Source organism: Lethenteron reissneri, chromosome 24 (genome assembly GCF_015708825.2).
Source record: "Lethenteron reissneri isolate LAM-NWPU_2019-01 chromosome 24, ASM1570882v1, whole genome shotgun sequence".
Classification (NCBI taxonomy): Eukaryota; Metazoa; Chordata; class Hyperoartia; order Petromyzontiformes; family Petromyzontidae; genus Lethenteron; species Lethenteron reissneri.
This window is the reverse complement of record NC_083802.1, coordinates 15189659-15213601: the sequence shown is the minus strand read 5'-3', so window position 1 is coordinate 15213601 and position 23943 is coordinate 15189659. Positions and strand designations below refer to the sequence as shown.

Sequence of the window (23943 nt, the reverse complement as noted above, 5' to 3'; positions counted from 1 at the left end):
AAACACTGGTGCTGCTGACACAGTGAGTGGTCTCGCTGCTCCATTTAGCTCCGCCTGATACTCATGTAGCCCCCCCCCCCGTCCTTTACCCGTGTGTCATGAGTTGAGAATATGAGGGCAGAACATTTTAGATTGGACAACAGAGACGAGTCTTTCCCAAACATGGAACCAACCTCGTCAAATCGGGACGTTCAGCAGCCTTTGAGTGGAGATGTTCCGACTTTGAATTTAATGTACAACAGCTGCCCCTGTGCCAGACCTGCATTTAATCAAGTACAGTAATTGTAATTCCACGGCCACAAGCCAGATCCACGTTTGTGGCCATCTCCCATTGCCTCTGGGTCTGCCATTATCCCTATCCGTTCCAAACCTCCATGGACCCAACTGTTGGTCTGGATGTTCATTAACATACAATATTAAACCCCGACTGCAGGGGGATGGGGTAATCATGGTGTTATGGATGACTCAGCATTCATGCATTGTACACGCTGGATGAGGGTATGACCACGCCGTGCTGTTTTTTTTTACCAGGTAAGGCCCACTGAGTTATATAGCTCTGTTTAAGAAGCCACATGGATATCACAAATGATAGCTCAACAAAGTGGCTTATCATAAGTTGTTTTTTTACCCTTTTATATGGCAACAAAACTGACACGTTTTTTACAAGGAGTCATGTTTGCATTGACCACAATACCTGCAGTCGGAATGCAAACAAAAAACACAACTCTGCTAATGTATGCACTGTCCTTGAAAGTGCGCCTTTTGGCGTCATCTGGTCCAACACCATGTGAGACTAGGCTCTAAGGAAAGCTGTCTCGGGTGTGGACCAATCAATTTCAAGGACAGTGCATACATTATCAGAGTTGTGTTTTTTGTTTGCATTCCGACTGCAGGTATTGTGGTCAATGCAAACATGACTCCTTGTAAAAAAGGTGTCAGTTTTGTTGCCAGATAAAAGGGTAAAAACCCAATGATCATATTTTGCTACTGGCAAAGGAGGTTCCAATGGTGAAAGTGGCTTACCGTGTGGACATATATAGCAGCCAAATACTCTGAACGCATGTTTTATTCTAAAACTAGGAGGAAAAAACCGGAGCACCCACAGAAAAATCCACGAGACCAGAGATAATATGCAAACTCCGAATGTACAGCAGCAGGCGTTAGGATCAGGATGGAAGCCACGACCTCCTGCATACCAGGCGAGATAGTTAACATCTCGCCACCGAGTGTAGGGAGTCCCAGGAGGGGTGCAGACATCACTCGCCACTGATGTCAGCCAGGAATCAAAGATTGTTGGGTCCATAGTGATGTGCGCTAACAAGAGGGTCACTACTCCTCCCAGGATTCCTAATAATGTAGTACTGTACTGTGATACTAATTATAATACACAAATATGATACACCACCTTTCACAAGTTGTCCCAAGATGCTTGCGTGTAATAAAAGTACACACCTGTAAAACAGCAACTGCTAATTTAGCAAATTAATTGTGAGAATGGAGGAAACGTAAATGTCTAAAAATAAAATTATCTGGGGGGTGAAGCGAATCCGATATACTTCAAACTAAATAATTTTCTGTGACCAATTGTCAATTAGATTCCACCTTACACATACTTTGCAAAGCATTTAATTGTAAAACATTAATGTACACCGTATGGTATTGATATGCTTTAACATTGTAGCACTGAGGTTATTGATTGTTCTTTAAGCACTAGCTTCTTTGCCCATCCGAGGACGGAAGCTGTAATATTTACGAAAACATTGAGCAGAGTATAATTGTATCTTGTGTCAATTTAATGGCAGTGAATCTTGCACAAAAGTATGTCATCAAACACCTCACTTCATGTCATTGTAGCACTGTATATAACTGACCTTTAATTTGTTCAAATTCACTGCTCTGATACTTTATTCTCTTCTGCTTTCGGTAGCTGGGGTTTAAATAAATTGGAATTAGATACAATACTGTATCTGGAAAATCGCCGAGAAATGTCTATTTTACCATAATGTAGAAGCATAAATTAGACTTACCTTTTGTCTCGAGTGCTGAAGAAAGAAAGAAATAAAGACACCAAATCTACTTTTTTGCTGCGTATAATTATTTATTAGATTCACTTTCAATAAAGAAACGTCAAACTTAAAGCGAATAGGCGAAACAATTTGTATTTCCGCTCGACCTTTTTCGTGAGTGTAAAAATCCACCTGCTCATAAATATTAATGACAGGGGGAGGGGTGCGGCATGTGGAGTGACGTCACGCGCGTTACACACAAACAAATATTCTTGGCTCGTTATAATAGTAATTTCATAATTCTGCATTATGTAAGTGTGATCAAAGAGAACATACACGAACTTAAGGCGACTTGGACAGGACCACAGATCCCACAAGAGAAGACGATGGCCTGGTGGTCGAGACAAACATATCGATTTAAAGCTTTCGTGACTGCAGAGATTCATCTTCTTGGTTCTTTCGGTAAAGTCACGTAGAAGGGAAATAATAAAATAGTAAAAATAAAACATAATAAAATAATAATAAAATATTCTATTTATAATGTTTTATTTTTATTATTTTATTATTTCCCTTCTACGTGACTTTACCGAAAGAACCAAGAAGATGAGACAAACATAATTAGAATCCGCATCTTTATTTATACTCAAGGAATCCGATGAACTATGAGGCTCTTTTTCACAGATGTCCAGTAGGGGCGGGTCAGAAAGTTACAACGATATGTGTACGAAGTACTGTATCGGAAAGGTAAGCAAATCACTAAAAAACTAAAACTAATATTTTATTTTATTTTACCAGGTGAAGCCTACGTAGCTGACAGCTTATTTTTCAGATGCAACATGGCCACGAATGACAGCTCAACGAAGTGGCTTATCATGTGGAAATTTATAGTGACAGCTTGGAAATCCCGTAATCGATGAAGTCGGATAGGGTTGATGATCATAATATTTCCAAATAATTTTCTCATCTTTCTCTTGCAAAATAACATGGTCTAAAATGTTCTCTCCACTGGTTTAAATCAAGGACATTAGTCAATTATGTGCCATCAGGTCATGGGATGTTGACCTCAGGCAACCTAGTGCCGTGCCGCAATTGTGCTGATGGGGATTTAAAATAAGACCGCTCACGTAACTGGCGCACAACCTGCCATGATATCATTTCCGATAACCATTTGCGAGCCTTCTTGGAATTACGGTAATGCCCTCGTTAATCATGTCATGTGGGAGTCGCGGGCTTGGAGCAGAATGGAAGGGGGCAATTTGGAAGCAAGTACCTCTCCCACGTGGAAAAACATTAATAACCCCCCCCCCCCCCACGCATTCTGACTGCCCCCAAGTGGAATTGTGTGGGTTCTGTGGTGGGGTGAGAGATACACCCAGAGCATAGCCGCAAAGTGGTATGCTCGCAGGGAAATTCGTTGATTTTAATTCAATTGGACGTTCGTTGCTGTCGCCTGGTGGCCAATGCCTATATGGCACTTTGGCAAGCGCTGTGCCAATAATAATTATCAATGGACGTTACCATCGCTTAACCGCAAGAGGGCACAAACGTCTTTTTGAGTCTTTGGAATATTGTAACTGCTTTGTTTATTGGCAGTTGCCAAGGTGTCAAATGCCGATTACCAAATAACCAGCAATGTCAGAATTCTGGAGCCTGGAGAGTGTTTATATGGGTGACCACCATGCAGTGTTCTTCATTGCAAGGCCCGCAGGCCACTGATAGCCTTTAGTTCGGCCCCCGATAATGCACAAATGTGTAAACGCCCAATCATGCTGTCAAACCCGATGGTTTCAAATGTGTGGCGGCCCTCATACTGATGACTTATCGGCAAAAAGTGCCACACCCCTCAAAATTCGTAACAAACACTGACATAACAGGTGTGGTCGGCTGCAGTGGAATTGTGTTGTCAACAGATGGCAGTGCAGCAAAGCCCATTGTTGTATTGTACGTCTATGCTCCCCGCCTTTACCAATCCGCATTTCCCAGCAGGTATGAATTATGGTCAAATAAATCCCCATTATCCGCAAGGCGTGCATAAGAGCCTCATCTTGCATTAGACTGGCAAAAGGCCTGTACGTGTCCACCAATGTGAATGCCATTTGCAGTGGGCACGTGCCTTTTGAAATTAAGGCCGATTAAAAGTTGACAAGATAAAAATGGGAAGTTGTGAAATTTAGTGTAAACATTTGGAATTTGCACAAAACCAGTGACGCATGTCACAGCTGGCAAGCATGGTTGTCCACATGCTGTGCGTGGGAAAACGGAACGATTCTGTGCACAAAGCTTCCTTTCCAGATTTCTTAACTCTTGTACGGTAGTCTCTGCAAGTCCCGTTCCTCCATACCTCCAGTTCTACACACACACATTCGTATTTCCGGTTGTCTTCTCTCTATGCGTTTGAAATAAAAACTGATGCACAGAGTCACGTGCATGCAACACGAAGAAGCAACTTTTGCGCTCATAAAAGCTGTACTCGTACGTATCTATCAAGCCTAAATTGAACTATTGATCTTTTTTTTTACCAGTTAAGGCCCACGGAGTTATATGGCTCTTTTTTCAGAAGTGACCTGACCGCAAATGATAGCCCAATGAAGTGGCTTATCGTGTAGGAATTGATAGCAGCCGAATACTCAAAAGGCATGTTTCTAAATGTGGAGGGAAAAACCGGAGGACTCGGAGAAAAATCCACACGACCACAATTACCCAGGCATTAGGGTCGGGATCGAACCCATGTCTCCTGTATACAAGGCGAGGTTGTTAACATCTGCTAATATGGCGCCCCAATCCACTGCTGGATAACGGCCTTTTCATGGCACGTGAGTCGCAAAAGGTTATTTGACCATTCGTCACCACAATGGCCAGTATGGGTTGAAGCATAAGACGTTCTGATCGGCCCCCCACTGAGCCCCACGACAACCTGTGTGCGTAGGGTGGTCACCCATCCAAGTACTATCCAGGCTTAACATCTGCTTGGCTTTTGAGCTTTGATAACACAGGGTGCATCCTCGGCGATTTGGTCACAGGCCCCAAAAAAGTGCACACGCTTCTGGCAATAAATTTGAGACGGTAAGATAGGCAAACAAGTGATAAGGCAGAACCACTCGGTGTAATTCTGCAAGGATTACTGTATTATATGATACAGACTACTTCCCTGTCCTACGAATGTGGAAACTAAGCAGTCAAATGTTCAAAAGACCACGGAGATCTTACTTGCTTCTGCATTATAAACATTCAATTCTTATATTAAGGGGTTGTAAAACAAAACATTAGCAACTTATGGATGCTTTTAAATTATTAGTGTCTTTTAGCTGCTCCAATACTTCTGCATCTGTTTTACTTGCAAACATTACACTCATTACTGTTACGTTTATCTTAACTTTCAATTGACATTTGAAAAATCCTGCCATTTGCCACACATGTATACATTACGCAATTCTTTATAACATACGATATTAGCTACAGACCTGTATCAATCCACTGTTGGATGAAGGCCTCCCCCACGTCGGTCATGGGTGTTGTGTGACCATACTTCACCGCAATAGTCGTAGGCTGGTTTAACAGGTACCCAATTACTCACCACTGATGTTAGCCGTGGTCACGAATTGAATACCTGTAGCTACTGCTCTACCACGTTGTATATCTTCAATGACTATATTTTGAATATTGTCACAATATTGCAGTGGAGAAAAAACAAACCTTTTGGTGATATAATTTGTTTGCTATTCCGGCGAATACACAATACATAATTTAAGCACGACTTATTTTTTAAGAAACACTGTAGATGAAAAACATTAGATTACACTAATTGTTTTAACTAAAAGGGCAGTTTTAGTTAAAACAATTAGATGTTTGTAACACATTTACTGTCGATACTTCTAGAGCACTGAAAACAGTTCCTAAAATGTGATATACTTCATGTAAATGCTATGGGATGGAGTCGTATAACTTTTGCGAGTCGGAATAGGGAGTTTTGGATTATGGGTGTAAGAATTCACCATACCTGTTGATTCTCTGGTATGGGATAGAATCCTATAACTTTGTTTTGGAATAGGAAAGTTATGATTACGGGTGGAACAATGCATCATCCTTGTTGATTCTATTGTCACGATTTAGGATCATGATTATATTCAACAAATCGATTCTTCAGTATTTAAACAGTGCAAGTAAAATATACGTAGCACCCGGAGTGACACAAGCCCATTACATACAACGCATTCAGACTAACCCATACATTCTTACACGCGCAACTTGATGCATGTGTTGCGAGCGTAAAAATGTACTTTTATTTGAAGCATCTTTCCTATTTACGATACGAAACATTTGAGAAACATAACAGAACACATGACACGCGAAAACATTGCACTTACGCCGAAGCAGCATCTGTTTCAACTACCGATCAAAGCCATTTCATTAAGACCAATGAATAGATGATGGCTATCAAAATATTTTTTTTCGCTTTGATTAAGCACAGTATCAGAAGACTGAAATGGAGTTTGAAAGTGAAATGAGATGTGTGGCAATCGTGTACGTGTTACGTTGTTGTTGTTTGTGCAAGCCAGATTATAATACAGCGTATGCTGTACTTTAGAACGTGTATTAATACACCAATGTAATTACACGCGATTGACTCTTTTATCTTGAATCAATTTACCTTACAACGGATAACCTCTATACACTAGGCTAAAGAGCAGTGGCGTAGCTATCGAGTGTGCAGGCGGTGCGCCTGCGCAGGGGGTCCCACGGGTCAAAGACGGGGCACAGCCACCAGGCCACAGAGAGAGGAAATTGAAAAGGGACCCCCCCCCACCCATTTCATTCCTTGCACCGTGGCCCATGCCAACCGCATTGCGCCATTGCGCGAGCGTCTGTAAGTAAAGTCCAACAGAGTTAAGCGTTACAAGAGGCGGTGTTAACTGCATACAACAACGCACCGGGGGTTTCGTTTATTTTGGTGCAACAAAGGATAGCATTGCAGTGCCACCCACGACCAATGTGACGAGGTGGCGGCAGTGGAGAATGTGAATTGGCAGAGAGGGGAGTAGATGGAGGAGAGGGCAAGGAATCAGTGACGATGCAAGGGAACCAGGCAAGTATCCCCGACGGTGCAGCAGCAGAGCCTTGGCCGTCTCGTAGAGAGAGGCCCGGCAGCAGATTTTCGCGTCGCGGTCGTGGGACTTCAGGTAGTGGCGAAGAGCGTCACGGTGATGACGGAGAAACCAACGAGAAGGCACACGGCGCGCAGCAGCCGGCAGTGCTGGCTGTTGAGCTCATGTGGCAAGATTTCCAGGAAGGTGACGTACAGAAAGGTTCCTGTCGCAAGGCCCTGGCAACACACACAAGATACAAACACGCAGTTACACACGAGCGAAGATCTTCCTCTTGACATGCGCAAGTGATTGGGCCAAGAAGCGCTGTTGCAGATTTTGAGATCATCCGGTATGCCTCACAGTTGTGATGGTGATCATAATGCGTTGGTGACCAGCATTATTACATAAAAAAAACATTTGTTACTACTTTTCCAATCCACTGCTGAAGGCCCCCCCCCCCTCCACTCCACGTAGATCATGCGTGTTTGTTTGTTTGTTTGACCATACTTCGCCCACCTGGTCAGTCCGGGTTGCTGAAGATGAGGAGCATAGACGTAGAAATTCAGGACTAGTTCAGATATCGCGTTCGCCCAATGTTAGCCATTGCCGGGAATCCAAGTCGCCGGGTTTCATGCCACAGCATGCCAACCACCACACCACCGCTCCCCCGCATGCATGATCGTGCAATCACCACTCGCACTATGACAGTAGCCAACATAATAGTGCGCTCACTGATAACGCTACAAAGGTAGCCAACATGCCCAAACAAGCACCGAAAATCGACGACAGTGGCCGCTGATAACGCCACGGCAGGCTCGGCCGACGGCGATTGCACGTCGGCGCACACGACCGGCCGCGCGTGATCTGGCGCACCTGGAGCACGGCACGGGGCATGTGGCTCTCGGCGAGCGCCGGCGAGTCGAGCAGCGCGATGCCGACGGTGACCCCGACGGGCGACATGAGCGCGAAGCCGAGCAGCGCGGCGAATGACGTCTGGCGGCCCAGGCGCGCCTGCACGAGGCGCACGCACAGCCCCGACGCCACGGCGCACTTGTGCACCGCGACGGCGGTGCACAGCCCCACCAGGCCGGCCAGGGATGCCCCCGGTAGGCCGGGCTGCTGCAGCCCCACGGCCAGCCCCTCGAGCACCGAGTGCAGCGCCAGCGAGATGAGCAGGCCCCACGCGCGCACCGCCGAGTGGGAGCTGCGGTCCACGTGGAGGTGGGCGCCCACCTCCGCGTCCGCGTCCTCGGCGGGCGCGCCGGGGCCCCCCGAGGCCCAGCGGCCCGGTTCCGGATCGGCGGCGGCGGCGACGGACTTTGACGCGGTGGGCGGGTGCAGAACGACGGCGTTGACGTGCGGGGATTCTGGGGCGGGCGACGAGCTCGCGGGGGAGAGGAGCGCCCGTGTCTCCGAGCTGCTGCTCCTTGATGATGCTGCCACTGCCAATGTCATCGTGCGGCCGTGCAAGGAAAGCACGGCTTGCTCCAGCAGCATCACCGCAAAGAAGCCGACGGATAGGATAAACTCGGCCAGCGGGAAAGCAGTCTGCGGAATCAAATGGCCGTGTTAAAAGCACGCACCGCGATTCACAACGGGGGGCACCCTTCACCTGGCGCAGCGGGAATGACTTCCAATGTCACTTACCGATGGCGGAGTAATGATAATTATCAGAATCGCAATAGAACGGGAAATCAGGATGATTGCGAAGTGAAGGGTTGCTTATGGATGTCTCGCTCGCCTATCCGAGGTCATGACCAGCCATGATCTATCCACGGCTGCAAGAAAGTCTGCCAAAGCCGCCGCAATCTCTCATGTTACTGCGATGTAACAGTTCATCAAGTTCCTGCGCACGAGTTGATTAACTTATTCTATCTCCGGAACCGACATCTTTTTGGCCGTGTTACCTCCTTTGGCTGCCGAGTATTAATTGGCCTCGGCCACCAGCGATTATCCCTTCGAGAGACACATCCTGTCCAAGGCCCAATTAATTTTCTTACCAGTCGATAATTTGTCTTTGACTTGTGCATGTTCTCTAATCCATGTGCTAATCTTCCTGTCTCTCAGTTTAATTCCGATCACTTATTCCTGCGTGCTCTTTTGCTCTCCATACTATTCAGGGGGACAGACATCCACAAATGAGCAACGTACATCAACAAAAACCATGACCCGTAATGTACAAGGCCAGCTTCATCATGACTAGGTCTTGCTAACGGTACGATCGCCAAAGCCAGTGTAGATGTACCTGCATTCATGAGTGTACTGTTATTTAAAAACATTTATTTGAACAGATGCTGCATTCAGATGCAGACGTGCCTCAAGTTTCCAATAACTCGGGTCGACTGCGCAAACAGTACGAATGCCAAATGGGCATGAAGTGCTCCTTGTCCAACCTTCCAAGGCCATGTGGCATACTTATAAACCGAATTTTGCGAATCGCTCAAAAACCAAGCTACATTGCAGACGATTACATTTTAACATGCAAAAGTATGCTTTGTTTTGTTAAAGAGAGCCTCTATTGCACAAAGAATGGCATGTAAGTTTAGTACGCTGCAACAGTAGTATATTGAGAGCAAGAAGATAACATTCCCATCGTAATGCATACCATGACTGCGTACGCACAAAGCCATCGCGTGAGCTTGACATTTGTACTTTTTCGCAGGCATGTGACAGGCGGTTCGGTTAAGAAGTCTCATGACCAGCAGTCCCGCACCACCACCCCATGGCCCCCTTAAAAAGAAAGACACAGACACGTAACGCTGTTTATGCGGACTCGATGCGTGTGGGAGTGCAGTATTCGAAAGCAGCGCGGACTAATTTGTCACGCACTCTATGTCTCTACAATCTGCCCTCTGTGTTGGAGTACAAAACGTTACTTGACTCAAATAATTTTAGTTGCACTGTGCACTGCACCCCACGCCAACATTGGTCAGGTCGTGCACCGGCCACTTCTTTGGACGAAATAAATCCACTCATTTCATAACACGAATGCCCTCACCACATAGCAGGCTTACCCTAGTCATGGGTGGTGGCAGTAGATGTGCAAAGCGTTCTAAATTAAACTATGAACTAAACTCTATTCATTTTACCAGGTAAGGCTCACCGAGTTATATAGCTCTTCTTCAGAAGTGACCTGGCCACAAATGATAACTTAACGAAGTGGCTTATCACGGGGACATTTATAGCAGCCAAACACTCCAAACGCCTGTTTCTAAGCGTGGAAGGAAAAAACGGAAGACCCGGATAAAAATCCACACGACCACGGGAAAAAAAGGCAAACTCCAAAAATATACAGCAGGCGTCAGGGTCGGGATCGAACTCGCAACCTCCTGTATACCAGGCGAGGTAGTTAACATCTCACCACCGTAGCACCCCACAATCACAATGCCTTGCTGATCTCGTTAAAGAGCATAAACCATCGTACAAACTCCGGTCATCCTCGCAGCGGGGGATTATGGCTGGCCATCATACATCGACGGTCACTGCATCGCGCGATCTCAGGTGCACTCTTCCTTTCCGATATCAGGAAGCCACTGGAGCTATGCACTTTTAAATCCTGAGATTGAAAGTGCATTTCTTTAGAACTGCTTTTGGTGTTTAGTTTGTTGTCCTGCCCCCGCATCTCCGATTGGCACGGTTGGCTACGTACTGTGCGAAAGAAATTCAACGTACATGCATACTTCGAAGGTCAAGCAGTTTGTGAAAATCCTGCAGCTGCGTGGTTGCTCGGTGGTCAGGAGATGACGGAAGAGAACGTGGATTGTAGATTCAAACTAGGCAGAAGTTTTTCTTTTCTAACCCTGGTTTCCTCTGTCCACGCACACCGTCCCCAATGCAGGACGCTCCCTGGAAAAAGTCTGAAGCGTCAGTAAGACTTTTCTGCAATCTATGTTGTGTATGTATGTCTGTTGAACTTCTTTCACACCCTACATAGCCAACCGTGCTAATCCGAGATGTGAGCATTTTTATGATTTGTATTATTAAAACAGCACATCGTGAATCATTCATCCTACAATGATAATGGTGATGGTGAGAGCGATACATGGAATCAAACGTGTGAAAATCGATTACTTATCATTTCTGGAATACACCTGCAAATGACATGCGAATGATACGAAATACACAAAACCATACAAGCGAGACAATAACAACGATAAACAATACAAATGAGACTGTCAAAAAAAAGCGAGACGCACGAAAAATTAATCAAGCCAAATCAAACCGAGATCATGAACCTTGACAATTCCTCGAGTCGATGGGGACGCCGGAGTGAATCGTTAATGTGTTCAAAATGTGCGCGCGTGCGTGTTTGTACCCGCACCGTGGCGCGCAGGTCGGAGAGGGCTTCCTGCATGCTGGCCAGGTAGTCGGGCAGCAGGTCGAGCAGGCACGTGGCGAGGAAGACGCCGGCCGTAGTGCTGCTCAGCAGCTGGAAGAGGCGGCTTCGAAGGCCTGCCAGGAAAATCGTCGCCATTTGTGTCACAACCGTAGGATCCAGCATGGAATGGGAATGTTCAACTGTAGAAAATGCATTCACATACCAATGTGATTGAACACGAGTTTGTTATTTTGTCTCTATAGCAAAGATTTTTTTTGGGTTAGATCACATAAATATGTGTCATTAAACTTGCCACCACCTGACACAGCCAATTAAGTAAGGTTTGTCACGTAAAATAAAACATGCCAATTTGTTACTAGTTCAGCACACCGGTTGTGTTGCAGAGTAAACTCACGACGTTTTCCAATTCGAGCGTGACGTTTCGCCGGTGATTACAACCAGCCCTCGTCAGGCGATGAGCCAGAATTGTCAAAGAAATCCACTGCACGAAAGGGGACCGCAATCGAAGAGGTAAAATGGTGCAGTGGGGTAGCAGTCAGAGGTCGCAAACGGGTTTTGATTCCTTACCCGTACCCGGCCGCACCAGGGTCGCAAATGGGCAGAGGTGGGACAAAGTCATTGTTATGCAAGTCCAAGTCGAGTCTGAAGTCATCAAATTCATGACTCGAGTCTGACTCGAGTCCAAGTCACATGACTCGAGTCCACACCTCAGAGGTGGGACAAAGTCATTGTTATGCAAGTCCAAGTCGAGTCTGAAGTCATCAAATTCATGACTCGAGTCTGACTCGAGTCCAAGTCACATGACTCGAGTCCACACCTCTGCAAATGGGTACCTGTACCCGGCCGGGTACGGCCGGGTACCGGTACCCGTTCCCTACCCGTACCCTACCCGAAATGAGTGACAAACGGTTACTCACCAGTGACTCATGGCCTACCCGTACCCGGCCGCACCAGGTTCGCAAATGGGTACCCATACCCGGCCGGGTACGGGTCGCCGGGTATCGGGTAGGGTACGGGTATCGGGTACCCGGTTGCGACCTCTGGTAGCAGTTGGGTGTGCAAGGGGGGTGGCAACTGCAAATGGGGACCAGCCATGGCTGGACGAGGTCAGCCACCAGGATACAAAAAGAGGGGGGCAAATTGGACAGAGGCCTCCGTATCATTCCCTGCACCAGGGCCAATGCCAACCACGTTAACCCCACGATGAGTATGAAGACGGAAATTGTTATGAAAGCAAACCTACAAGCGTGGAGGTGGCTCGGTTGGGCATGAGCTGGTGGTACCAGCGAGGGCTCATGTTTGATTCTGGGTGTCGTCCACCCATGATTAACCCAGGATCACGAACGTAGCGAGTTGATGGCCTCAGTCTGGTCATCAATGACTGCTTACAAAAAAATGATCTTAATTTTGTTTTTGGTCTTAATTTGGCTCATTCCAAATGGAGAATGAAAAACGTCAATTTTGTTATCGGAGAGCAATGGGGAAAAAAATCAAAGGTTGTACTGTTGCTCTATGCTTCCACATCTATGCTTCCCACCTTCACAAACCACATGAGCCAGCGTTGTGAAGTCCTTATCCAACAGTGAATTGATAAAAAGGCTTGACATGTACAGATGCAATGTTGATTTTGAGGGTCTAATGAAGTGTCAATATACATTGTTCCCTCATGTGATCTTCCCAGAACCTTTCCAAAACACAAGATGGTGCCCTGTGAGCTGTGAGAATCCCACATGGAAACGTTGTCTCATGACATGAGATTGTAATTGGGGAGAATAGAGAAAAAATATGCAAAAACTGATCACAAGCAGCATGAGCGAAATCACAATTGGGAAATAATGTTTGGGGGGAACTTTTGAAACAACGTAGATGTCCTCGCGGGGCGAACAAAGTCACGTATTCCCAGAAGTGTATTGTTGCAATTTCAGCTAATGCCACATTTCACGTGAACAGTGAGACAGCGAGTCGTTGTGTGTCAAAACTGCCTTGGCGCGTCCGAAACAAAAGCAATAGTTAAAAGAGGAAGGTCCAGTCACATTGGACACCGACACAAGAGTCTGTTACCCCACGGGCTGCGGAGATATTCGCGGAAATATAAGAGCAATGTGAACATGATCTGTTGTATGTATGTTTATAGGAAATTAGATTGTGTATTACTCTCCGTATCGTGTGTAAATGACTCGCAATGAAAAAATTCCAAAGATATTAACGGCACAAGGAACTAAAGAATAGTATCTAGCTTCCAGGAACCGTTGATGTAACATAAGGGTGGGTAATCTTTTCTTTACTGTTGGACGCATTACACTCTAAAACACCATTGGCGGGCCACACATTGGTTAACACTAATTGTATATAATGCTAGGACTCTTTGCATTGAACGTGTGCTCAAAACTACACGAAAGACAACGGGCTAGAGAGTGTAATAAAATTAGACACACAGTATTGCCCGGTCGAAAATGTTACACTCAAGTACCCGATAAGTGCAGCTACGATGTTTGCAGTGACGGCGTAAATACTGCCTTCAGGCTCTTTTTAAGTGGTTGGCCTCACGTGGCCGACGGCCAGATGAGATTAAGTTGTGGGCCATAGATTCCACGTTGCTGGCGTATCGGATGGAGACCAGATATTGAAGCTGCACAATTTGACTTTTTGACACCAAAGGGTAGTTATGATGACCAGGTTGTAATTGAAGCGACAATAACATTTGAAAAAAAAACAAATTCACGTAATAATTCTTCAAAGGTCTACATTTGAATGTCATACTGTATCTCCTCGGTCTATTTGACAGTCCCAATGTTACAGGTGCACAGCACGTGTACTGATGTCACATTTAAGACAGGTCAACATTGTGAATGAGGGTTCCTTTATCCTGTGTAAGCCCGCACCGTCCCGCACAGCACACCTCCAGACAATCTCAGTCCCAATACGGCATACCCATGGCAATTAAACCCATGGCAATTAAACCCATGTCCCTGGATTGTACGGTTACCATAACGATGACAAGCAGCTTTACTCTCATGGAAGCGCTGATCCCAGTCGCTAAAATAACTCAGTCATTACTGCCTAATAAGTATAACCCGTAAAAACAAAGTTTTTCACTATAAATCCTTTATATGCGTGGCGACTAGAGTCCTCTCGTCCTCTGGCTTGAGATGGCTGCCACCTATGGGTCAGATGATTGTCTCCCAGTATTAAGCAATTGGTAATTAAATATTTAATTTGTTTTCCCTAAACAGTGTAGAATTTTGGAAAAAAAATGTCACGCGCATTAATTGTCTCGCACAACGAGTCTGTGTGCAAAATGTCAGCTCGATTGGATCACGGGAAGTGGGTTAAAAAACGACCGAAAGATTTGCACGGTCGTAAGCAAGCAAGCAAGCACGCAAGCAAGCAAGCGAACTTAATGTAAAGGATTTAAAAATGCCACCTAACTTTCATTAAGGTGGGTGTCTCTACGACATGCTCTTAGCACTCGCCACAAAGCCTGCCTCCTGGTCTGCAAGTGTGCGCAACTGTGCCTAGCTTCTTATTCACGTAAGCTACGATCGATCCGCTGCTGTACGAAGGTCTCGCCAAACTATCGCCATGTATCGCGTTGCCGAAATGCTGCAATCCATCTGGATCCTGAGCACGAGCCGTTTCCAGTGCCTCATCCCTGCGGTGGATGTCCTCCCGGGTACATTCCCTGCTCTGGCTGCCACTTCAGTGGTTGTCACGACCATCATCCTTCTAGCAACGCGTCCTGCCAAAGCCCACTAACTTTCTCAACAGTCAATACGATAAAATTCAACTTGCGAACGTTCCCTGATCCATGAATTTCCCTCCCTGGTCTCTCGGTGTTAATTACAAGCGTACGCCTTTCCCCGATTAGTTGAACACCCCTTTTCAGCTGTTGCTCCATTTTCTTTGCCAATGTCTATGTTTATGAGCCCCATGTTACAGCAGGTAATACGGAATGATATTTGCACGTTGGTACGAATTGTTTATTCCGGAGTAATGGTGGGAACAGCTATCACAAATACTATATGGACATTTACAATGTCCCGTACAAATGATGTGTTCCCTGTTTTTGGATTGATAAAAAAACATATCTTAAAACCAGGCCTTGATATGAATTTCAGATGATCCAGTTTTTTTTTTAAATAATCCGAAAGTATGTTGTCACAGGAGGCAGCGTCACGTCACACAACTTGCGTGCTATTCCACTTTTGTTTGCACGATGAAAATGTTGAATTGCAATATAACGTGAACGATCTGAAAATAAAATAAATATCTGAAATCGACTTTAAAAGCTTCAAATCCGAAATTATCAGTTTATACGCTCTTCCTACACGTACCCGCTGAGCACTGGACACTGTAAACCCATGTGCCGCGCAGCTGCAAGGGTTCACTGACCTCAGCACGTGCCTCCCCGCATGCGCGCAGATTAAACCCGAATCCTCAGCGTCTCCCAGTCACCATGACGACGACTCCAAGCGACCTCCCTTGTGGGTCAAGCTCGAAAAAAACACGTGGCGTTCACTCACGTCTAACTATATCATCGTGCCATCAACAATAAGTGGGCCCGCTTTTGTGTCTCCTTACACAATGCATCTCCTCTTTGTAAGGACCACGCGAGGATGGATCAGGATGGGACAGTTTCTGGGAAGTGGGACATGGAATTGGCAGAGGGTTCAATTGGGGAAAAAGGCAAGAAAATGGGACGACGAGGTGAAAGATGGTTAGGGGAGGTGAGCAAAGAAGGGGATTGGATTGATGAAGAAGAGCAGACAGAGAACCTTCTGGAAGGCTCTAAAAGAAACGGGGTGAGGGGGGGGCGATAAAAAGGGTGGTGTGGCAAGACCACGGGGTCTTTGGCGGCGAAGCTTCTTATGAGTTTCGATTTAAAGCTTTCGTGACTACAGGGATTCATCTTCTTGGTTCTTTCGGTAAAGTCACGTAGACGGGAAATATAAAAAATTATAAAAATAAAACATAATAATGAGAATTGTATTTCATAATATTTTATTTTTATTATTTTATTATTTCCCTTCTACGTGACTTTACCGAAAGAACCAAGAAGACTTCCTACGAGTGTTAGTTATTTACTGTGAGGCACAGTAGTGTCGTAGTTAGTAGCGCGCTGCGCTACGAACCCGGCGACCAGAGTTCGATTCCCACTCACGACCAACACCAGTGACGAATCTCTGAACCGGTCCTGGACCTCCCCTAGGTCGACTCGGCCTCAAATGAGTACCTGTTGCGGTGTGTAAACATCACCACTGGGGAGACAAAGGCGCATGGGCTTGGTGCTGGCCACTCACCACCCCACCCCCCGTGCCAAACAGCGCGCGGTATAACCTAAAATTCTAGATTTGAAGTTTTCGTGACTGCAAGGATTCATACTCTTTGGTTTTTTCGGTAAAGTCACGTAGGTAAAAATAATAATAAATTAAAACTAAATTAAATCACGACGTTTCGGGCGCAACACAAGAGTCCGTCATCAGGTGGGAAAGCATGGTCTACTGCTGATGCAGCTTTAAAACAGTCTGCAGCAGCAGTAGGCCTTGCTTTCCCACCTGATGACGGACGCTTGTGTTGCGCCCGAAACGTCGTGATTTAATTGAGTTATTTTTTACCTACGTGACTTTACCGAAAAAACCAAAGAGTGTAACCGAAAATCACATCATTGCAGAGCCGCATAGCACAAACGTGAAACAATACAGTAAACACAAGTGGTCTACATACTTTGTTTACCCCGGAATAGCTCAACAGAATCTTGTGACCTCTCCAGAGGGTCATGCTTTTAGGGAGGTTTGGTCAACTCCGTAAAACAACAAAAATGTTGCCTTTGGGAGTGAACTGGAGTGGCCAGAGAAACGTGCACATTAGAGACAAATAACACCCGCCTGCTGTTTGCACACAGTGCTTGTGAGGAACCCTGCGCCGCTACCTCCTCAAGGCATCTTGTCCCACTGCATTCAGGCATTTCACACACACTTGTGTGGGCCACCAACTAATTAAGATTACAGGTGTGTACAGTACCACCATGTGCGGCCAAGCACAAACGCGTCAATTATTTGGTGACTGCGTTGGCAGTGGTGCACGATCTTCTTTGAAGAAGGGCCATTGCTTGAAACGTCGCCCATTATACGCTTCCTCTGAAAGCCACAGTCTTTTTGACGAATGTGTTAAGTTTCGTGTCGCGAATGCGTAAAGCACTGCGCTATGAACCCAGCAACTCGAGTTTATTTCCCCGCCATGGCTGACATCTGTAGCGAGTCATAGCCCTGTCTGTCCCAACCTTCCACTTCAACCCACGCCGAACAGCGTGGTCAAGTATGGTCAACAAATCCCTATTATTACCTATTTTTATTTTACCAGGTAAGACCCGATAAATCACTCCCTTCCCTGTGAAACAGAAAGAAGACACCTGGCAACCATGACACAGCAGCAGCAGGTGTGCCACGGGTCAAGCGAGTGGAACATCCTGGATGGGTAGAGTGGGTGGGGGTACAGGTGGATTCTCAAACAAGGAAGAACAAGCATGCATATGCATAGCTTTTGTGAACCACTTTTCAAAATACATACTGCATTAAATTCGTAACAATTTCACCCAGGGTGAAAAGGCTTATTCGAGAAACGCTGGATTTGTTAAGCACCAGATTTTTGGCAACTATTTTATAAATTTGGCCAGTTAACTATTGAAAAAGTCCAGAAGAGTACCACGACTATAAACTAACATTCCCTGGTGTACTGTATTTATATTTGATCATCTTGACAAGGGTTAGCATGGTCCCCTTCTACTCTCGGACGGACAGATAAATGGACCGAGCGAATGAAAGTGTTCAAAGAGTAAACGAAAAAGAAAATGGCCAGCCGTGAGTGACACAGCACTCGGGCCAGGGCAGGCAGAAGGGGCCTCGCAACTTTAATGGGGGCCTGCCTAGATAGACCAGCAGAGGAGACCAGGGGAGGAACGATTGGGAAAACAATGTCTTGTTTGCAAGGGAAACCTGGAACACACAAAAATATTGCACAGAAATTAAACCCACGACCAAAGAGAAGAACAAATGTCAAGTGAAATGCGGTAAATTCATAATTAAGATAAAAAAAAATGTATTCCGATATAACTCCATAAAACACTTGTGATCATATTGTCCGAGTAAAGAATCCAATGGGTGTACACAGCCCTTTAAGTCAACGCACGACGGCCACCCCACACTAAGCAGATTGTTGGGGTTGTTTGACCATGCTTCACCACGCTGATCAGTGCAAGTTGGTTGGTGATGCCAGAGATCACAGACGCGGGAACACACAAGTACAGTACAACGATGGATAATCTCTACACTGCCCTGCAATGAGCACACCAGATAACAAAAGACCCGCAACAGCCGCCGATGATAATAATTTGGCGTGCCTCGTGGTCACCCATCAATAGGACTATCCAGTCTGAACCGTGCGTGGATTTCCAATACCTAAACGAGAACGACACCTAAACGAGATCGGGGCACAACACCCCTGTTGATGTGGTAATAGAGCCTTGCGTGGAAACACCTCCACGGTGGCCAGATGTTAATTACCTCGCCAGGTATAGAGAGAAGGATCTTGAGTTCGATCCCGACCCTGGCGCCTGCTGTATATTTCGAGTTTTTCTCCAGGTCCTCAGATTTTTCCCCTTCCCCATTTAGAAACATGCGTTTTAGAGTATTTGGCTGCTATTACATTTCCACGTGATAAGCCACTTTGTTGAGCTATCATTTGTGGCCAGGGCGCTTCTGAAAGAGCTATACAGCTCAGTGCACCTTACCTGATCAAATAAAACAGTTAACAGTTTAGTTTACATAAATTAGCTAACACAGCACCCGTGTATTGACACATGCGGTCCGAACGACATGGGAACAATGCAACACTATGGGGACCTCATTTGCCAGTAAAAATATGATAATTGGTTCTTTACCCTTTTATCTGGCAACAAGGTGTCAGTTTTGTTGCCAGATAGAAGGGTAAAGAACCAATTATCAACAATGCAACAGTTTAACACGTAGGCTTTCGCGACCAATATTATTCACATTGCAACAGTTGGAATCTACTGCCTTAGTTGGGACACTTAAATTCGCCCGACTTCTAACACATGTGGAACACAAATGAACAAGATTGCATGATGATGTTAACAAACTTCAGATATTACAGCAAAGACCAATCTTTTGCGGCCACGGCCGTACAACGATTGTACGGAAATGGGAGGATGAAAGTTTTGTTGGTTAGAGACAAACACTTAAAACCCGTGGTCAATCCACTGCTGGATGAGGGCCTCCCAGCAGTTCCGTCGCAATCTCTCACGAGTCGTGACAATGACTTTTCCACAAGCCGAGCAAATGTGCCCGATCACTCGCTTTGTGGATGTTACTCCAAAAACCCTTTAATCTTGGACCACAGGAGACGGTGCCACCGTTCACTTCCAACAACGCGTCCTGCCCAAGTCCACTTCAAATTTTACTGAGAAGCTACCGGGAGCTATCCACGTTTAAAAATCATCTCAGGTTGAAAACTAATTTCTTTAGCGCTGATTATTTTTTTGTGTGTGTTTAGTTCGTTGTCCATCCACCCCACCATCTCCACATCGATTAGCACGGTTAGCTACGTAAGTTTCGAAGGAAGAAGTTCAGCATACAAGTGCACATGCGGTACAAAAAAAATGTTGAGACGGACGGTTAAATAAAAACACTGGGTGCCATGTGAGAGTTAAATTGTGTTTTTACCGTGCTCCGGTTGTCCTCCCGACGCGCTGGAAGAAGACCTGACGAACTTGAGCGGTAGCAGGCCAAATAGCAGCGTCAAGAAGAACAGGAGCGCCAAGAAGATGACCTTAACCTCCAAATAGTGCTCCATCTCCAGGAACAAGACGGACGACCCCGTCAAAGTTCAGCGAGGAGGTCGGCACGACAACTTCAAACTCGCGGATTGTGGCTGGCGAATGAATGACTGTGGGCTTCTGCCCAATTACTCCTCCTTCCTTATGCAATGTACGATTGTTAACGATAATAGTAAACTATTAACGAACTATACACTGTGCCCCAATTAATTAAAATCTGATAATCAGAATTCCATTGCGGTACAGTCGTTATAAATGCAGAAACAGGACATATTTGGGTACGTTCACTGGAGGCGTTTGCTACAAATTTAATTCCAAGACTCATAAATAAACGAGTGGCTGTGAGAATATTATTTTAAAATGCGTACCGGATACAATACATGCCAGAGTTTACGGTTACAATTATCACAACATAAATGGATTATGACGGCAGGTACAAATTGGTACCCCTTTTAGCTGTTAAAGTGTCGTGTCGGCGTGTGTGCGTTTCCCTAGTTAATAACCGGCGTTAATGTAATAGTATTTATATCATTTACCAATCAATTACCTAACTAGGATTATTATACGTAAGCACTAATGTGCATTGTGCACGTGTATTGTGCGTATTTCGTACTCTGCGTGCATTCCATGTACTGCGTAATGCGTGTACACTTTGTGTAAACTGTGTATCCTGCAGTGTGTGCAGTGTACATACACTTTGTGTAAACTGTGTATCCTGCAGTGTGTGCAGTGTACATACACTTTGTGTAAACTGTGTATATGCCGTCGTGCTCCCGTGTAAATGATCGCATTAAGCCGCGTGCATATATCCGTGCAAAATGCACACAGCACCTTAAACGCACTCCGCGTGTAAGCTGCGTGTTACACACATAGGAGTACTCTGCATGTGTTGTTAAACGGCACCTATCAACACGCTTGCGGTGTATATATCTCAATGTTTAGAGACTAACTTAGCGTGTAACATAACATCAACGCAGCCCACTTCTAAACCTTATCGTGCAGCTGCGCTACTGCCCCCCCCCCACGTCCTTTTAAAAGCGAGGAGGGGGGTGGGGGGCGTCCAAATCCGGACCCCGCCCAGCGCGCGCCGCCAAATAAACAACGCGCGGCTCCCCCGCGCATGCGCGAGAGCCGCTCGCGACTGAAGAGTCAGAAGCTTTTCCGTAACCCGGTTTCCGGTAACGGTCCGTAAACTCGAATTTTCCGTAAACTCGAATTTTCCGTAAGTCGGAAACTGAACGATTCTCCCCCACCTCCCAAGAAATTAAAGATGCATTCCATTTACCTTAATCCTAGGGACGCTCAAGCGATGCGTGAGGCGGCTGTTTTAGTACCCCACCGCGCTGCACTACTTGCGCTTACGTGGCTAACGCAAACATTTCCGCATGTTGAATTATTACAGGAGCATTTCCGTAAGGTCTGATGTCCGTTTGTCGGATTTTCCGCAACCCGGGGACTCTGTCCAGGGACTACCTCCACTTACGAACAATTCGACTTACGAACTTTCATAGATATGAACAAACGTGGTTTCCCATATGTCCAGTTGCCTGTTCGGACCGAGAGTCGTAAGTTCAACTGCACGCGCAATATATGGCGGTGGTGGCACCTACATCTGCAGAACATGATGAAGCAGTGGCGTCCACATCTGCAGAACATGAAGAACTAGTGGCATCTACATCTACAGGAGATTAAACAATTTCGAATGCCTTTCCCCGTGTTTAGTGCACACGCCGTACAACATGTTTGGAATCGACAGGAGTGAAGTTGGACTTTCGAAGAGACCTCTGGAACCGAACTCGTTCGTAAGTAGAGGAGTCACTATTTATTAATAGTGGAGGAATCCGATGACCTATGAACTCCTATTCCCCCTGACAGATATCCAATAGAGGCAGATCAGAACGTTACAACAAACAATATAAAAACACGATAGGAGTGCAAAGTATAGGAAAGTTAAACAAATAACTTTAAAAATTTTGGTTTAGTGCACAGAACTACTGTATTAATGATTAATCGATTTCATATCACAGATTCATCAAACGTTCTTCCTGTTGTTGGGACCTGACCAGTGTGGTTTAGTTCTAGATTTGAAGCTTTCGTAACTGCAAGGATTCATATTCTTAGGTTTTTTTCGGTAAAGTCACGTAGGTAAAAAATTAAAATTAATAAAAGTAAAATAAAAAATAAAATATAAATCACGACGTTTCGGAGGCAACACAAGCCTCCGTCTTCAGGTGGAACCGTCACAGCACGATAGCTGTATCAAGTTAGAGAAATTCCAAGAAAACAGTCCTTGTATATATAGTGTGGTTTAGGTTAATGCGGCTCAGCAGCAGCAGCAGCAGAATTACAGTAAATTATTTATTAGCTGCATTAATGATATTCTGATTGCCCACAAAGCCACCACGTGGACCCCGCGGCAAGCCAACAGCCTCTCCAACAGAATCAGAATATTTATACTGCAGGAGGAATCCGATGAGCGATAAAGCTCTTTTTCATAGACGCTCAGTCAAAACCAGTCCAGCTCGGCTGGTCGGGCCCTCTCAGCAGTTATCCAGGCTCACATTACATGCTTGGCTTGGTCAGATCTTACGAAACTCTTGTTACGCGTTAAACCATCGTTACGAGTTTAGGGGCCGTCCATAAATGACGTCACGCACCTGGGTGGGGTGGGGGGGGTCAGACATTTGTGACGATGTGTGACGAGGGGGGGGGGGTTGAGAAATGTGACGTCACATCAAAATGCGCAACTTTAAATAAATATAGACAACACGTTCTACTTAATTAAATAGACTTTTTAATAAATGTTTTCTCCAACAACATCAGAGTGCAGCGCCACATTAAATACGCACTACAATGACAATAGTTTAAAGCGATTTGAAGCGTGTTTTATTTTAAAAATGGAATTATGGTTTTGGGGGGGGGGGCAGAGCTTTGTGACGTCATATTTGAGGGGGGGGGTCTGACTTTTTGTGACGCCGTGTGACGAGGGGGGGGGGGGTCAAAATCGTCAAAAATCGCGTGACGTCATTTATGACAGTTATATTCTGGTGTTCTTTTCGTGGTGAGTGTAGTAGTGGTGATTGTCTATCTGTTTGTGTTTTTCCCTTGTGATGGAACTTTGTAGGATGAACTTTGACATTTATAAGGGCACGGGGTGACCTATAAGATATCTGAATTGGTCTGTAATAAGGTTGGGCACTGCTAAGGGGTTGACAGTTGTGGTGAGTGTTCTAGTGGTGAGTGTAGTAGTGGTGAGTGTAGTAGTGGTGATTGTCTTTCTGTTTGTATTTCTCCCTTGTGATGGAACTTTGTAGGATGAATTTTGAGATTTCTAAGGGGCACGGGGTGACCAATGAGATCTCTGAATTGGTCTGTAGGAAGGTGAGAAATAAAACCTGATGACGGACGCTTGTGTTGCGCCCGAAACGTTGTCATTTATTTTATTTTATACCTACGTGACTTTACCAAAATAACCAAAGACTATGGATTCCTGCAGTCAAATAAAAAATAATTCTAATTCTGAACAAACAACACGCGCTCGGCCACCTCCCATGTTACAAAAAAGACGCGGGTGCGCATGCGCGCCAGGGCGAAGCGACGTGAATTTGTCGGGGCGCGGGGACCGCATTTGGCGGGTGACGTCATTTCTGCCAGGCTGGAAGC

The 23943-nt window shown here is 45.6% G+C and overlaps 1 protein-coding gene across 3 annotated transcripts; it reads right to left on the bottom strand.

Moving 5' to 3' along the window:
- Window positions 1-5269: 5269 nt before the first annotated feature.
- Window positions 5270-23731, bottom strand: SLC39A1 (solute carrier family 39 member 1). 3 transcript variants are annotated; one of them, XM_061558453.1, is made up of 5 exons: window positions 23676-23731; window positions 20168-20297; window positions 11406-11542; window positions 7964-8638; window positions 5270-7326 (listed from the first exon to the last, which is right to left on the bottom strand). In XM_061558453.1, exons 2-5 carry the CDS (start codon window positions 20295-20297, stop codon window positions 7180-7182), a joined length of 1089 nt encoding a protein of 362 aa, XP_061414437.1. In that variant the 5' UTR covers window positions 23676-23731; the 3' UTR covers window positions 5270-7179. The 3 variants fall into 3 exon arrangements, with proteins under 3 accessions (XP_061414437.1, XP_061414436.1, XP_061414438.1); XM_061558452.1 differs by lacking the exon at window positions 23676-23731 and having other exon boundaries at window positions 20168-21264; XM_061558454.1 differs by lacking the exon at window positions 23676-23731 and having other exon boundaries at window positions 11412-11542; window positions 20168-21264.
- Between the last annotated feature and the right edge of the window lie 212 nt (window positions 23732-23943).